The following is an 18,156-nucleotide window of genomic DNA, read 5'->3' on the forward strand; positions in this document are numbered from 1 at the left end:
TTAATTCTCAGTTCAATAAAATATTGGAATATCAATTTATTAAAAAGTTATGTGAACTGTACATACGTAAACTGCAATATAGCTGAAAAATCTGAAATATATAATTTTAAAGGAAAATCATTTATTTCTGAAAATATTTAAAATATTGCATTTCTGGCAGCAAATTCAAAAGAAGTGCTCTGGAATGGGTGCAGTCTCTCTGTGCATTTGTCTTCAAGGCATGAAACATATCTGCCTTCTGATTTTTCACAGCACAATCTTGTGACCACTTTTTTTCTGATTTGTAGAGACAGAATTCGATTTCCAAGAACAGGAGTAGAATTTTTAACAGGAAATGCTATGGTCCTTGTTGGTGCAGACAACACACTTTCCGAGAGTCCATGGCACCTTGGAAATCTGCTAGCCATCCTGCATAAAACTGCATCAGATTGTGCTCACAAGTTACAGAATAAGTCTTTGATTGATAATTTTTCTGTTTATTTCCGCCAAGGCCACTGAAAATACGAAGGCCTTTTCATCTGAAAGGTTAGCATACATGTCAACTTCTTTTTCTTGTTTCTCTGTAGAAGAAAAAAAAGTCACTATTAGAAGCTTTTTCCATTATTTGAAGTTAATGCAAGTTACACAGAAATTAATAAATTATGTGAAGTACTGGAATTGAAGTTAGACAATCAACACCTATGCACAGAGGAGTAAGAAAGAGGAGGAAGTAATAGAGGCACACAAAGGTGCTGGAAGAGCCACAGAATGAGTCAGCCAAAAGCGTGACTGAATTTCTCCACTTTAAAAATTAAGGAAGAATGAATGGTTAACATAAAGATAAGCAAGTATTCAAGGGTTCCTTCAGGTTTTTTTGGTTTTAGTGGTTTGGGTTTTTTTTTTTTTTTGCATGACCACCTCCCATCCAAGAAAACAAAGTTATTTCACAATATGTTCATTAAACAGAAGTTCTGCCCCCTTACTTTGCATCCACATGGAAGAACCCCAGGAGTTTAAAGACAGTGTCAAAGGCCAAAGAGCAGACACCTGGATGAAGTCAGGCTCCAAATTTTCATCATGCACATTTCTGGACTTTCTACACAGCAGACTTTCCATCTTATTCCAGCTGTAGAACAATGCTAACACACCTCATTGAGCAAGTAAAAGCCCATGAGTTCCCTGTGCTGCTGCTGGCTTGCTTCAATGCCACAGACACATAACAGGAAGCCATCAAAAAGTTTCCATACTGCAGTGCTCAAATAAACTAAGTTACACGACAAAAATTCATAAAATAATGTAACTTGAGTAATAGCACTTGCATAAATACCACCTCCCCCAGATCCTGGCTGGTTCTATCCCAGTTTAGCAAGCCACAGGTAGCTGACACAAATTGTTAAGAAAATAAAGCCAACAAAGAAACAGTTTTGTCAGCAGAAGACCAGGCTTGTAGACAGAACGAAGAGAAAAATATATTCAAAGCTTTCAGCTGTGGAACTCCATCTCTAATCCAGGTTCTACGTGGCCTGGACTCATTTCCAGTCACAACACAAAGCTCACCTGAGAGACCCCTCTGTCTCACTAACACACAGTCACACACGTCCACACTCTGACACCTGCTCCACCAAGACACCTAAACTAGCATGGGAAAGCCAAAGAAAAGGCAGTGCTGTAAATTAACAGAAAGCACGACCAGGAACAAAGATCCCAGCAGCTCCCATCTCCACCTACTCACAGGGTTACCCTTCAACAGGGTTCACACTCATCTGGCTTCACATTTGTGTGCAGTTACGGACAGAACTTCAGCTGACTGCCTTCTGTGTGAAATCAAGTGCTTGTGCTCAACAACTGAGTGGGAGAAGCTCCAAAATCCTTTAGCACTGTGTTCTGATCTAATACTGACACAGAAACAGCAGAAACCAGCTTTTTGCTGACTTCCTGGCTATGCAAGGCAATATCCTCTAGTGTATTGAGTTTGAAATGAGTTCGAAAGTGAGTTGCGCTGCCAGTCCTACCCTGCAGTTTAAGACAAATCAGCTTCTGTATGTACACTCTGGGCTGCTCCACTTCCTCCCTCTCACCATTTAAAAATTAACAATGCTGGGAGTAGTTCTGAGTAGACACTACACACACTGGTTATTCCACATTAACCTTTTCTATTTTCATATCTTAGCCCCACCCCTTGATTCATACTTCCTGATCCAAACGAATCCAGCCGCAACTTGAACATATCAGCAAAATTAAAAATACTACCCCTGCACCACACCCTGCTTGCTGTTAACAGACTGTGGATTTCTTAGTTTCCCTTCCTCCCAGATCAGCCTTATTCTGAGACTTCAGCTTACTGAAATCTTGATATCAAAGAGTATGAGGGATTAACAGATGTGCAGGCTTCATGTGCTTTTAGGACAACTGTAGTTCTCATCAGTAACAAGTGAAGAGCTCACACCTGCATGACATTTTATCATACACTACTCCAAGGATACCACAGCTTCCACACACACTCTGAAAATTTTCCACTTCAGTCTTATCTGAGAGTAGTTTTGACTGAATTCTCCATTATGAGCAAAAGAAAAATAGTATTGTGTTTCTACAAGACAGTAAGACATTAAAAACTAGGGGGTTTGCTATACAACTGAGAGGCTACTATTTAGGCAAAAAATGGCTTTTCTGGATCACATCTCTTGTATCCCCAAAATCTCCTGCAATCCCTTCATACTGCAGCCCTTAAAACAGTGATTATGTATAGATCACACATCGACCTCCCCCTTCACAAATGTTGTATTGATTAATTTTTCAAGATAGCAAGTTACTTCAAATAGCCACACTGGGAAAGTAAATGTGAGTAATGCAGCTGGAAATGACAGAAAAAAGAAAACTTACATCAAGAAAATGTATTCAATTTAAGTTTTACCAGGATACTGAAATGTCTGTATCTACCTTTATGAAGATTTGGCCTGCTAAGTAACAGGTCTGCTTCAGCAAGTCTACTACTCTGAGACTTACTTGCTGGTAACCTCTTTCAGAACAACCAATACCACTTCCCCCAGTATAAAAGGGTTTTTGTTTGCTTTACTACAATCAGGGTTTTTACCAGATAACAAGGCAACCTGGGAACCAATCTAGCTGTGTGTCACAGTCCCACACAGTAAAACAAAGAACACACCTCCACAATAAAATTAGAGTCAAATTATTATGGAGTGTTTGTATTTTGAAAATACATTGCAGTACATCTGACAAAGAAATTAAGTGACAATTTTGACAAGCCAAGGCTGCAGGGAGGAGCTCCTATTTTCCAGGCTCATCACATGGCCCTGAAACATGTGATAGGATAATTTTCTGGGTCCCAGTACTGCCATATCCCCTCAATCTACATCTGCTTCCTCTTTCCTCCCCCCTCCATTCCATCTTGCTAAATCTGCAGGGAAAATAGCTTGTTTTAAAAAGCCTTTCTGCTTATTCTATTCTTCTTAATTGCTGCAGCTCTTTGCTCTAATGTGAGCCAGTCACGAAGGACACAAAAGAACCAGTCAAAGGCATAGACATAACTGGGAACAAGCACACTGTGTATGGAATTGCATGACAAGCAAGGCAGCAAAGCTACAGATGACACTGGCGTCTTTAGGAAGGAAATTTTCACAGCTGGATGGTCTTCAAATGTACAGATGATCTGTTCTTCCATGTTAATACAACTGAGGTGTTTTCTGTCTGCCTGCTTTTCCATCTACAAATGCATTAGGAGGCACGTATGTAAACCATGCCAGTAATGGCTTCTTTTCAAGTCCTTGGGGCAAAAGCACAACCTCTAGTGGCGAGTAAGAAGTACCCAAAATACACTTGAAACATACAACAGGCAAGGAAATAAGATACTGACATCTTGTACTGCAGAGCTGACTTTCAACACATACAGACTGCTGCAAGGACTAGCAACCACTGACACAAAAACCACCTTAACTGTGGTAGAATTACAGTTACTTAATAGACAAACAACACTATCAAGCAGCACATGTGGTAAAGGAATAACATTTCTAAAATTCCTGCCAATTACTCCACACATAGTAGTTTCAGTTTTGTAAGCAACTTCAAAAGGGAGAGGTCAATGTTAACTTGTTTTAGTAATTACTTACAAAAGGATGAGCTCCCTGCTGAATTTATTTTTATAGCCATGACAGCCTTATATATAAACCTTTCTTCTTAATCTGCCTGATAATCATCCCAGTGGTCTACACACACTACATTCTGACACAACCAGAAGTAAAAAAATCTTCTAACCTACTTACTCCTGAACAATAAGATGAGCTGCACTGGGGCAAAGACAGTGACAAATGGGTATGAGCCAGATCCCTGCACAGGAGGCTGAGGAAGAAACAGCCATCACAAGATCAAGGAAAAGGCAGGGTAAAAACAGCACAAGAAGATGAAGGCAATCTTATCAAGTAAGATTCAACTTTAAGGCAACACCAAGAAAAGGCCCACCATTCACACTCTTATGCAAAGATCCCACTATATGCAGGTTTCTACTCTTCTACCTCCAACCACTGAAGTATTGTCGCACTTTGGAGTTTGCAGCAAGAGGTTACAAATTTTCACCCTAGTTTTGGACAGAAAATATGTTCTCTTACTATCCCTCCTGCTGTCAAATTCTTGCTTCTTGGAAATTATAAAACACGTCTTAAGAAAATGGATCTTTTCCTTTGGTTGCTTACATTGCTCTCCTCTTTGTCAGGGGACAAAAAAGAAGATTCATTTTTATAGGGCAACCCAACCAGCTCACTGGAATTTTAAAACCAAGGCTGTTTGTAAACTAGACTGGCAGTTAAATGCCTAGAAAGCTACCAAAGTTCAGCCTGGGTCACTAACAAATAGAGAAGCTACACACATCAGTAAGGCATTTGCAATAGTGAAGAGATTAGATACTACAAAATGCATTTCTGTTACAGTAAAACAATTACTATTTGGAAAATATACAGAAATTAAATTCCACTTCCTCTTCCCACATTGAAAGCACTTAAAAACCCCAACAAATTCAAATTTATACTTTGTTTTTACATTAAAGAAACATTAAGAAACAGATTTACATTAAACAGCAGAGATACCAAACTTGGTTTTGAGAAGTCAGAAATTGAAGGAATTTCCAACATGGATTAACAACCTTATTTCTATTTTGCAAGGTGGAAAGAAGAAATTATTCCATTTCTGAATTATGCCACATGATATGCTTCAAGATTTCAGAAGTTTTGGGAACAATATCTGCTGAGTATTTGTATGAAGTTTTGTCATTCCCCTTTTATCTCCCTTCCAACCTTCTGAAGCCCATGCTAAGTTTTGGATTCATAACTCAAGTCTAAAATTACTATCTCCAAAAACACAGCTAGAAAATGCAGTGTCAAGAGGCTCTTAAAACAAGAAGAACCTTAGGTGACAGTTACATTCTTGAGGGCTTCTAGAATTACTCTAGCTATGTAACAGCCTCTCTAATCATTTTGCACAATGATTAAAACCAGCAGGTCACCAAGGAACCTTAACAGACAAGGAGGCATTCTTCCTTCCAGAAACACAGGACCAAAATTCAGGTTATAGTAGTGATTCAAGATGCCCTTTTTAGTTTGGCCCTCCAAAAGGTTTCAAGAAACTTTTTAAGTAATCCAGTCATCCTAATCCCCCCTCGGACAACAGAGAGCATTATATGGTTTCTCCTTGTGATACAAAGCAGCAGCACCTCAAAAAAAAAAAAAAAAAAAACCAAAAAAAAAAAAAACCCAAACAAACAAACAAAAAAAACCCACACACACAAAAAACACACAACCAAAAACCTACTTAACACTTCAGTCCAATGGCTTTCAACCTACATGTTGAAACTTGATACAGTGGCTAAAAATACAGATTTAGATCTTTGTAGTTAGCTTCATCAGACACTGAAACATAAAACCAGAGGTCTCTACACATGCAAATCAGTCCCTTCCTCACATTAAGGTATCAGGTACCTGGCTGAACTAGTCTGCTTATTGAATGGTATAAAGGTGTGCTGATTACAAAAGATACAAATAGAAAATCCAAAGAACAGATTTCTGCAGCTCTCATACCTCTTTCTTCCTCGTGCTTTTTCGCTGAGGCACTCTTAGGTCTTCCTCTTCCTCGTCTGCTCTGGTCTGAATGGCTGTTAGACCTGGATCTTTTGCGGTTTTCTAAGTCTTTATTTACTGCAGAATTTATCTTCTCTCGCTTAACTCTCTCTGTCCGCCTCCGTTTGGCCTCACTCTTGTTTTCTGTGCAAATGAACAGAAATGGCATGAAGCAGGGCTGTTTTCACCTTTGTTCTTAATTTACTCTTAATGCCTACCCCACCCAATCAACCTTTTCCTTTCAAATGCTCAGATGCCTATAGCTTTACAAAACAATTGCATCTGCACAATATCCACACAGAAATTAAGGTACCAGATCCAGAAGGGTGCTTCACTTCTTGTTTCCAAGCATCAACGCTTTAATTACTTCAAAAGCATTTTGCAGCCTGTGATGTCTGCTGGTACAAAAGAAGCTGTTTCCCAGATAAGATGTGAACAGAAACTGCACACATCACAGCCTGTAAGACACTACATTCTGTATCTGTTCCACTAGAAAAGTTTATCCTACAGCAAACACCACAGCACTGGGGCTTCCTATGACACTAACAATGAAATCATTGCTGTTGCTCAGACAAATTGAATGCTGAGTCAATGGTGCTGGCAGTGAACACCTCAGAACACATTGTATGTGCCCCACCACATCCAGCCTGCGACAGGCCCCCTCATGCTCACTGCTGAACAGGTATTGTTCTCCTCAACACCCAAGTCAGTCAAAGAAAGAAAGAAGAATTTACATGAGTTTTATCTGGAAGTTAAGCATGAATTAATGAGCTTGGGTACCAAATATAGTACAGTCAGCACAGCACACTCATGGATTAGCTGCATGTTTGTAAGGCTGCAGCACCATTCCACAGTAGCTGCACTGCTGAAAACACTAGAACAACATTTTGTAGAAGTTGTGGTTACCTTAGGAGCACGATATAGAAATTCACAGTCTCCTACTGTTATCTCTCTGGGGAACTGATTTCCTTTGGCTGCAGTTGTGCCTTTAATCTTGTACAGACACAGGGCACAAGCTGGAGAGCAGGGTCCAGTCACTGAAACTCCTACAGAACCTGTACTTCAGAGTGTCACAGCCAGAGTGAGACAGCACGGCAATCTCTTCAGACCCTAACCCCTGCTCCTACAGGGCCACCAAGAGCCAGCTGCCCAGGACCATGTCCAGGAGGCTTTTGAACACCTCCAAGGATGGAGACTCCACAACCTCTTGGACAACCTTTTCCAGTGCTTGGTCACACCCAGAGTAAAAAGCAATTTCCAGAGCTGCTTTTCAGCAGGATAGCTCCAAGCATGTCTCCATTTTGCCTCCCCTGGTGTATTTCCTCTGTACAAAACTGAATTATACAACCAGATCATGGCCTTCAGCTTCCTTTGGTAACTAATTAATCAAAAAAGCAGGAGGAGGAAAGAAAATTGACCAACAATACCAATCTACCAGAGACATTCTTAACCTCCTCCACCTTGAAAGTTCAGTTGTCAGCATAATGTCACCTAATTCCTACAAGTGGTATCCTTCAAAACATTGCTACAAAACATCAAATAGCTGACTTCCATTTTGTAGGTCTGGTAGATTATTTTAAAAAGTAGGTATTATAGATCAGATATTTGTTAGGTTTGGGTCAGGTTTTTGGGGGATTTTTTAATATATATCTTCCTTGTAAGGCTTTTTCTGACTAATTCCTACTACTGGAGGAAGTGATATAAATGAACACAAGGAGAATGCTGTTCATACCAGAAAGCACATTCAACTGACTTCTTACTGTGTCCATCAACAAAAGACACACAAGTCAGCACTAAAAACAGCACTATTTAATTTAATCATGGAGAGAGAAGCAAGATCCACCCAGTTTTAGATTAAACATTATGACCAATTTGTTATTTTCAGAAAACCCAGCTTCAATCGGCATGTGCTCTGAAATCAGATCCTTTTGGGACCTCTACACATTTAGCTTCAAAACAGGATTAACACAAAGCATTTTGTAAGGGGTTATTTTGCATAGTGATCAATGCGTGCAGCTAGAACATACACAGAATAAATGCCATCATCATGAGTACAAAGGAAGACTGAAAACACCAGCTTTCCTCCTCTCCTCAAAAATCAAGAAAAATTAACATATTCAAAGTCTACCATGCACAAATTGAAGGAAAACTGAACTGACAACAATCAATTTACACAGAGAAGTAAAATCCACTATCTTTTCCCTCCGGGAAATAAGGGTAAAGAACTGAAGCTCACTTCTCCCCCACTCTGGAAGTATTACCTGTGATGGGTGGTGATCTCTCAGCACGTTTGGCGTGCAAGAGTTTTCGACTGATAAATATGTAGCCACAGGGACATGATTTACATGCAACAGGAACCTGGGAAAACAATAGACAAATTTTTCAGATAATTTCAAGTTATGACCAAACTTCTGTCTCATGAAGAAAAAACACACTTAGTAACTCACATTTTGTCCTCAGAGATAGCTCTTCAAATTCAGTCTGTACTGCAAACTACAGTCTGTCCTGTTACTGTATTTAAACATAATAAAGCCAGATTCTGCTGTAAATCACTCACCAAGCCTTTTCTTTACGCAGTTGTTAAAAATCAAGCTTGAAATGTACAGCTGTTGTGATTGCTTTCCACTACTTTTCCCCAGACTGACAGGAAGGGGGTGGGGGAAAGCAGAGAGCATTGAAGGAAGGCTGAATTAAAATAGAATTAGTTTCTCTTCAGAGCTCTCAAATTTCATTAGTCAAATCAGTCAGACATTTCCAGTTTTGCTTCCTCTATATACTTGTAAAAAAAAAAATAATTATGAGTTTAAACCGTCAGTACATTGTGAATGCATTCATTTTCAGCAGGATTTGAAAGCAGCTCCTTTAGAGAGGAGCAGCTTTAGAGGCACAATAGAGCCTGAAGCAAAACAGATGCATTTGCAGCACGCTCTGCTCCAGCGCTGCAGACAAGGCCGGGTGGGTACAGAAGGAACCTCGTTAATTCAAAATGCAAATAACCCAGCCCAGGCAGGCAAGAACTGACTGCAGGCCCAGGAGTTTGAGAGAATACAGTGCCTCTGAGCAGCTAAGCAGATAGCAGCAGCATGCTCACCCAGAAAATAACCATGTAAAACAAGAAATGCCACATTTAATAGGAAAAATAACAAAAATCCACTCAGCAATAAAAAAAAAAAAAAAAAAACCAAACCAGATAAATTACAAATTCATTACCTTAGTGCCAAGATCTTTTGAGATCTTTTAGAGTAGTAAGCAATACCCCATGTTGCTTTGATTAGGTTTAAGACTGAAAACACTAATCAAAGCAAGTTTAGGCAGAGATCTGGAAGAGATTAAATAACACACATTAAAGTGGAATCATGCTGAAGCATGATAGTGGGGGGAATAAGGCAGGAGGTAATTTCTCAAATGTAATTCTATAAAACAGGTCACTACAAGTCTGCCAATATCCACTGAAACAAACAGGAGCACAGAACCACAACTGCCCCCTCAATTTAACCAGACATGGGGAAGAACCAAGTTCCACAGTTCTATTGACTCAAAAAACCCTACCAAATTAGTTCGTGAATTTGTAAAGAGGAACTGAACTGCTATTCAGAATAAACAAATTATTTTGCTTTCTGTAGCACATCTGAACTCCTACACTTCACCCTACAAAAAGCTTGCAGATAGCCTTTTTGATACTGGTTATGCAGAACCAAAGATTTTAACTCCCTTTAAGGGGACACTGACACAACAAAAACGAGTCCAACAGAAGTTTATTGAACTTTAAAGGTCAGAATTTAGCAGACTTGTGTGCAGGGTTGTCTCCTTGTTCATATGTCAGTGTAACAATATTAAATCCCCACCATCTCACAGGTAACTTGTGTGTGTTCTTATTGTGACACAGAATTCCAGCTAAATCCATTTCTGAACACTTGGGTCTCTCAAATAATTACCTTTCCAGGCTTGACCTAAAAAAAACCAACTTTGGCAAAGCCACCCAAGGGGATTGGAACAGAGTCAGTATTTTTCAAGGAACTCAAGTGTGTTTAAGAGAACAATACTGTTCTCGTGTTACAGGTTTAGCACGTAGGGGTGCGCAGCATTTGAGGGTGGGGGGCCTGGGGGAAGGGGTTTATCACTGAAACTGATCACTATCAGTTATCCTTTGAAGACCCACACTGATAACATCCTTAACATAATTAAGGCAAAAGAGTCCTAAACACTATTTCACACTGTTTAGCATTTTCCTAATAAAAAGGGAATTTTTCTCATACAAGACATTTTACTTGATGCTAAATTAAGAAGTGATTATTATTTCCTCAGATTGATTGCAAGTACTTCAGGCTCCTTAGCTAAAGGAGCTATGCTTTGATTGTGAAAATACTGAAATATGATATATTATCTAAATTACAACAGAAAAATGTTTTGAAGTCTAAGAAGTGTTACTCAGTATTTCGCTCTAATAATTGTGGCTGTCTAAATATTTCCATTCATGCCACTTCTACTGAAAAAATCAGAAACAAATGCTAAGCCCTTGCTCATGGAAGAAATTAAGAAACACCAGCACAGGACACAGATTAGAATTATATGAGTTTCCTCAAAATCTGCAAAGGGTTGACTTGTACTGTAGGCCTTAGCTCCTTGCTCCCTCTCAAATATTTGGCAGTGGAAAATAAGGTGTTTTCCACTATGAGCAATGTGTGCCAGGGCAGGACATATAAGCACATAAAATCCATGGAAGCCATAGAGGAGGTGCTAACAGAAAATCTACACTGACAAAAGCTAAAACACATGATATACAAATAAGTGCAGAACATAGTGACACTTTTCACGTCAGCTTAAAAATCCTACAATGTTTCCTTACTTATTGCTGGTAGTTTGACATTCACTACATTCATCACAAAAAAAAAAAAAAAAACCAAAAAAAAAAAAAAAAACAAAAAAACCTACACCAATCTCATACTCGATTTCTCACTCGTTTTCGTTTCTCCTTTCACCAACTGAATAACCAGAACTTGGCACACGATTTTTTTCTCAGAAATAGTATTTCAGTGACGTGCCTAACGTGCATTTGCAGCGGTTGATCTGTTGGTTAAAACATGAAAGGACGCCCACACACAGCTCAGCACTCCCAGCTGCGCCAGGATGGGCAGGAATACTGTAAAAACTATGCAAGTCCGAACAAAAAATGCGATTTTTCTAAAGCTATGCAAGCAGAGAAAAATTATATGAGGCTATTTAATTTTTTTCTAGGTATGGCTAAAGCAGCGAACGGGGGTGACTTTCCAGGGTCACCGAAGAGCGCCGATGTCCCCCGGAGTGCCTGTGACAGGCGCTGCCCCTCGGCCGAGCCCCACGGCCGCCGCCGCAGCGCCGGGCCATTGTTCCGAGCTCCGCTGCTTTCAGCACTCGCATCATTCCCACTAAATGGAGACAGGCTCCTGACACGGCAGCGGTGCAAGCAGCTGCCGCTCTGTGTGAGTGTGAGCAGCTCCATTTTGTGCACAGCAGAACCCGCAGTGGGACACACCGACCGCTCGGGTGGACACTCGGGACCGGGCAGGAATTGCACCAAAGGTCTCCATTTCGCTGCTTCCCGACCACCCCCTGAGAAAACGCCACCTCTGAGCCCTCTCCCGCCCAGCCCCGGGCACATCAGTCATCCGAAGGGCAAACTGCATTATATAAATCAGCTCGTTCATTGTATTTTTAACAGATCACACAGTTACTAAAGAACACCAGCACACAAACGTGAGGTCCTGCAGTCGCGCAGAAACCCCTCAGCACAACACAACTACTCCGCTACCCTGCCAGAGGGATGCGGCGTTCAACCCACATTCCATGCAGAAGCTGCAAAGGCAACAACCATTTAGTTCGCACAAACACCGACTCGAGCCGCACGGAGCCGGTCTGCCCGCTCCGCCCTCCGCAGCCCAGCGTCCGCCGGCAGCCGCTCACCTGCTGGTCGCACTCGGGGCAGGACTTGGTGGCCATCTTCACTTTCTTGGCCCTACTGGAGGACATGCTCGCTGCTGCCGTGGCTGGGCTGACACGGCCGCGGCCGGAGCGCCCGCCCCGGGAGGAGCCAGCGGGAGGAGCGGGAGGAAGGAGGTGGAGTGAGGAGCCGGCGAGAGGAGCGTGAGAGGGCGGCCAGAGGAGGAGGTGGCGGGAGGAGCGGGAGGAGCCCCGCGCGCCCCCGACGGAGGACAAGCCCCGCCCACCTCCGCGCGCGCGCGGCTAGCCCCGCCCACGCCGCCGGATTGGCTGCACGCGGGAGGCGCTCGGCGCCCCCTGGCGGCCGGCTGGGAACGGCCCGGGGGCTGGGAATGGTGAGGGGAGCGGGAATGGTGAGGGGAGCGGGAATGGTGAGGGGAGTGGGAATGGTGAGGGGAGCGGGAATGGTGAGGGCAGCGGGAATGGCGAGGGGAGCGGGAATGGTGAGGGCAGTGGGAATGGCGAGGGGAGCGGGAATGGTGAGGGCAGTGGGAATGGCGAGGGGAGCGGGAATGGTGAGGGCAGCGGGAATGGCGGGGGGAGCGGGAATGAGGGAGCCTGCCTGAATGTCCCTGCCGTCAGAAAGCACCAAACACCACTTCTCCGGTCTCCATCTCAATTCAGAAAGAGACAAGACTGGAGCAGAGGGGGATGTTCATCCCCCGCTGCACTGGTGGGAGCCCGGTGGTCCCAGGGCGCGGTGTCTGGCTATGCCTTTTAGTGGGTTCTGCTCACAAACGGGATGTTTCCGAGTACAATGTCCTCAGACAACAGTGTGCTACTGCCAGACCACCACCAGGACCAGGACCAGAGCAACAGGAACAGCTCTTCAGGGAATTTCTGACACATAATTGCATTTATGTCCTAGCGAGTATCCTCTACATTGTCACGCCAGCCCTCTCCATCCTTACTACCAACACAGTATGATGAATAAAGAATCAAACATCGTTTGCAATGTCCTCTCCTGTTCCGGGACAACCTGTTGATTTTTTTCCTTCCTCTTCCACAAGTGTCTGCCCTGAGCCTGGTTCCCACCCAGGGCATGAGAAGGTCCTGTTGTGTCCTTGCGAGCCCTTGGGCTCCCCATGAGGGTGGTGGTTTCTGGCTGTGCACACAGGTACTAGCCTGCCTCATTTGTCCTTTTCCTTTCCTCCTCAGTATTTAACTTATGACTCAGAGGGTGGATTTGTTTCCCTGTTCTCCCTGCATTTTTTTTTTTTTCCAGCCTATACCAGTCCATTGGCGCAGGTGTTTCTCCAGAGATACACAAAGACAAGACAGGTTTATTTTCCATATAAACTGTGACTGCTGCCAGAAAGCAAATATGTTCTACGTAGGCACAACATCCAGATCCTGAATCCAGAACAAATCCATGCAACCAGGATCTTGAGCGTGCATTTGGATTTTTAATTTTTTTTCCTAATTGATAAGGTCCAGACATAGCAAAACATAGAAAGGTATTTGAGGAGGATTCACAACAGCAGGGGGCTCTGCTGAGTATAGTAACAGTATCTAGTAAATAAAATAATGAATATACAAGAGAGCTCAGAGATCTATGACAATACCCTGCTTTTCTTCGTAGAGCAAATAGTCAGCTGTTCAACTTCTCCATAAAAACAAAAATGTTTTCCTTACTGAATGCAAACAAGATAGTTCCTAGCTAAAAAACTGATTTACCATACATGTATTTTTCATGTTATTCTAATTTTTAAAACATTACTTTTGAGTTCTGAAAGCTCAAAACTATTTCTTTTATATAATTTCAGAGGTTCAGTGCAGCACTGAGATAAAAACAACAAATGCCATTTTAAGGGTACAGGTACTTTCTCTCTTAACAGAGTCAAGGCACTTTGCAAGACCAAGCCTCACTTAGAATGTCTTTTACACCAATTTAAAATAGAAAATTAGAAAATTTTGCAATGTCTCTATCTTATGAAAAGCTGCAGGTGACTTTGTAAGTGCCTGATGGCTTCTTTTCTTTGCTGCTGCCACCAGACACTCCAGCTGAGCTGAAAGGCTCAGCTGTTTCCACTGCCTGGCACATCAACTGCCTGCACAGGGCAGTATTTTGGTGTGCAACTATAACCTTACAAGGAAACAAAAATTCCAAAGTGGGAACAATTCACACATCCAGTCCACCTCAGAGTGGGAGAGAGAAGCACTCCTGAGCTGTATTTCTGCTCAGCACTCCAGGTAATTTGGAAGCATCCTACTCTCCTGGAGTGTCCCCTAGGAGAGCTGACAGCCTTGGACTCTGTCAGCCCCAGTGTGCTAACAAAACACAGCAAATTGAGAAATTAAATTCCTGAAGTGCTCTGCAACTTTGTCTCAAAAAGGTTATAAAACACATCCTGGTTAAGTAACAACTTCCTAATTAGTCAGCTGTAGTCAGCAGGGGTATTATTCTTTCCACGGCCAAAGTACTGTCTAGAGAATTCTTAACTTATATCTAAAATACAAGATTAGGATGCATGAGAGCAAAATTACAAATAATAGGAAGAGCTAGATTATAATATTTGCAATGTTGCCATGAAGGAATTGAAGTTGTAAAGGGACAGTATTCAACTGGCAAGAAGAAAGTACTGTATAAAAAAATACACTGATTATACAGGCAAGCTTCAATCCTATTTTATTATTCTGCTTTTGGTAATTTTGATAATAATAATAGTTTATAGTACTAAATAATGTTACTGTGCTTCTCACCAGTAAATTTCAGGGCAGCTGTAATCTGAGCCCCCTCTGAGTCCTTTCACAGGCAATCAAAGTCGTGCCTAACAAGTCCTTTGAGATCCCATTACTCTGAATTTGGGCAAGACCAACATTTAAGTGGCACAAATGTTGGCTTTGTTCTCCAAGTACAGCTAAATTTTGAGTGTTTCCCAATGACAAAGCATTTTTTAATTCAGTGTTGTTAAGCATTGATGCCTCTTGGTTTCAGGAAGCCCAGGCTTGGCTGGCTCCTGCCTCTGGCTCAGCTGAGCACATTAATGCTTGCCTCAGAAAAAAAGGCCACAGCCTCAGATTTTAAAAAGAAGCTTTTCTTAAAATATCGATAATTTAAGCTATCTAATGGCAGTAGCACCTACAGTTCCCTAAAAAAAGGCTTCCAACATTTTATTCTCACATATTACATCTTTTTTGTGGGAAACTTTTTTACAATCCACATGGTGTTCTGAATAGTTCGGTTTCTACCAATTAATATAGTTTCACCAAAAGCTTACATTATTTTCATAGAGCATCTTTTCAATTAGTTCTTATGAAGATAATTCAATGGATTACACATTCCATCTGACTTTAGTTTTTGGGAAGGAGGTTGGGCTATTTTTGGGGGGGGGGGGTTTGTTTGGTTGGGTTTTTTTTCTCTTTATCATGAAATAATGAGTTGTTAAACACTAAGGTATGAAGTCACTTAACTGGCACTGTTGCAGTGGACTGCATTGAGCTTTGCACCAAATCTTAAAGTTTTATGTTCAGTTTGAAGAACAGTAGAAATAGTAATTTCTCTGAAGACACTCCTTATATTGTGAACTGCTACCATAAGCAGTAGTCCACAGTAAAAGAAACACATCCTCCTTACTTGTACAACACAGAATACAGAAAACCTTGCTCTTTTTGCCTGAATAAACCTGGTTTTCATAATGTGGTTTCCATTTGTTTAGTATGCTCAAAGATTTCCAAATATCATTAAAAAGACTTTGGCATTTTAAGCTATTGAGAGCAGTTTTCTATCCAGAATCTCTATTTCAATGAAACAGCAGCAGCAGAATGAATGCTGTTACCACATGTCATTATTGTAATCATGGGGTTTAAACCATGCAACTATTCATGGCAAAGCAGCTTGTTGAAGGTCTGTCAGAACGGAACATGTGACAGCAGCTGCTATTCTGTTTATCACCCTTATTTCTCCAAGTCTCCATCTACCTTTCCATGTATTTATGCACTTGCTGCTGTTCTGTATCTCCAGCTTGGCACCATCAACATGAAATTAATTATTTTAGCTTCTTATAACTGCACGAAAAGCAGCTTGTGTCTTTATGACTAGAGGTGGAACAAAATATGGAGATCAAAGAACCTTGGTAAGCAGCACTGTCCACCTTCACTGTCTGGTTTGTCTGAAACCTGTGTTCATATGATTTGCACATTCATTCAGAAACAACTTTGCCTCAAGATTTCATGTTCATCCTACACTATTTATGTCCAGGAAAGCATCTGTATTAAAATAACCTTTGCAGATATATTTACAATGTGTAAAGAGAGAGATACTTTTCTCTAACACCATTTCATACTGCATTTACCATGGAAAGGCTTTGTTTCATCCCATTTATTTCCTGTGTGCATTTCTAAGAAATTACCCAGACTATTGAATTCCAGTTCTGCATATATTATTCCAATGTTCTACTAAAACTATTTTGGCTTGTGCCAAGTGCATTTGCAGGTGTGGAGCCTCAATCCAAGGCTGCCCTGTGTTCCACACTAACCAGCAGCCTTACAGAATTTGCAAGCAAGGTCAGGGGGCTTGCTTGGATTGTCACCAGTGCAGGGACAGAGATGTCAGGGGATCTGTGCCTTTACTTGTGGGGGATCAATGGGACACTCAGGGCAGTGCTGGCTGGAGACTTTGTGCTACTCCAGCCCTTTCTGGGGGGTGGACTGGGGGTGGAACAACAGCATGTGGACCAAGAGCAAAGGTCAACTTGTGCTCTTCCCCCAGCAAAATGAGTGTTTCCAAATTACAGTCCAAACTCTGATCTTTAATAGTTTGAGTAGCGTTTCAGCCTTGATTTCTAAGGAACCATGAAATAAACTTGAATTAAGATACGTGGGAAATCTACTTGTAACCACTGAATGTAAATATGAGAATTTAAAATAATTTTAACATTTCAGGTCATCTGATAAAAGCTTACTATAAAATCCAATCTGATTTTGTGATAAATCCAACCTTGACATGTCTTACCACAGCTTGAAATATTTTCTTCTGAACTTCTTTTTATCAAACCTAGAAAAAAGGGACATGACACTGCTAATTATCAAACTGCCAGGCTCAGAGAGCACTCAGCTTTCCAGATACACAACTGATGACAACTTTAAAAGTAAAGTGTCAAAACATACAGGCTCCAAAACCTGACATTTCAAAAGTTAAAAAGGCTTATGGGAAAAAAATCGGATGCAATCTCCTGGAACAGCTGCGGCAGCTTCAAGTAAACAAAAATGGACTTCTTGGAACTTGAATTTCTAACAGAGCACTCGATTGGGTCATTCTGTGGGCAGAATTTTGGAGGGAGGACAAGCAGAGTCAGAAACACTCAACCGTGGCCTTCACAAACTGAACAGTAAACAAGAAAAAGTTCTTAGTAAAATCCGTACAATGTCTGGAAACAAAAAACAAACGAGTTTTCTGCACCACCTCAAGAATGTTCCTTCAACACAAAAAAATTCCATCTCTGTTATTTTGTTAACTATGAATTGACTAAAATCCTCAAGCAGCAATTATTTTTAAATTTGCACAAAGCAAGTGCTGAAAAATATTACACTTGAAATAGAATAAGGACTGGAGTGAACTACTAGTGAAACTAAAGACTATGGCAAGCAGAAGCTTGTTAGAAAGAAGAAATAGCAAAGACAGAAAAAAGGCTAAAGACATAATTGTATGTAGTGAAATAAAATCAGACACACCAAAAGCAGCTTCCTTGCTCTTCATCAGCCGAGGAAAACACCAAAACAGAAAAGAACCCAAGCCTCAAACCATCTAATTTAGGCACCTAAAATTAGGAAGCTGGTTTGCCATATTCTAAGTGGCAAAGGAGAAAGCAAAAAGAAGGTTCTACAAAAACAATTCACAAATAAGGCTGATTTACTGCCCAGGCTCCTACTCAGGGAGGTAACATTAGGTCATAGGAATATTCCTGAGTGAATGATCCCTTATTCCACCCTCTGAGCACAAACAAGGAGGCTCTTCTGAGCACCCAGGATGGGTAAAAGGGGCCTTCTCCTGCCCAGAGGCAGCAAGGAGAGACCATTTACCTCTCTCCCCCCTGAATTCTCCTGCTGCTGTATTTAATGGCAGACCTCCAGTCATTTGCTA

At 41.4% G+C, this 18,156-nt stretch overlaps 2 protein-coding genes across 2 annotated transcripts in view; both read right to left on the minus strand.

The window, feature by feature from the left end:
- Positions 1-6,075, minus strand: part of MYLK3 (myosin light chain kinase 3) — a 50,613-nt gene extending 44,538 nt beyond the window's left edge. Inside the window, exon 1 of the mRNA XM_050978791.1 lies at positions 6,060-6,075. The gene's annotated coding sequence lies outside the window, so the exon portion shown is untranslated. The remainder of the gene's footprint in view (positions 1-6,059) is intronic.
- On the minus strand, positions 22-12,242 carry C11H16orf87 (chromosome 11 C16orf87 homolog). The gene is made up of 4 exons (XM_009090604.4): positions 12,039-12,242; positions 8,360-8,456; positions 6,060-6,242; positions 22-560 (listed from the first exon to the last, which is right to left on the minus strand). The coding sequence occupies exons 1-4, from the start codon at positions 12,102-12,104 to the stop codon at positions 442-444; spliced, it is 465 nt and encodes a 154-aa protein (XP_009088852.1). The 5' UTR covers positions 12,105-12,242; the 3' UTR covers positions 22-441.
- Between the last annotated feature and the right edge of the window lie 5,914 nt (positions 12,243-18,156).

The sequence above is a fragment of the Serinus canaria genome, chromosome 11 (assembly GCF_022539315.1).
Source record: "Serinus canaria isolate serCan28SL12 chromosome 11, serCan2020, whole genome shotgun sequence".
NCBI lineage: Eukaryota > Metazoa > Chordata > Aves > Passeriformes > Fringillidae > Serinus > Serinus canaria.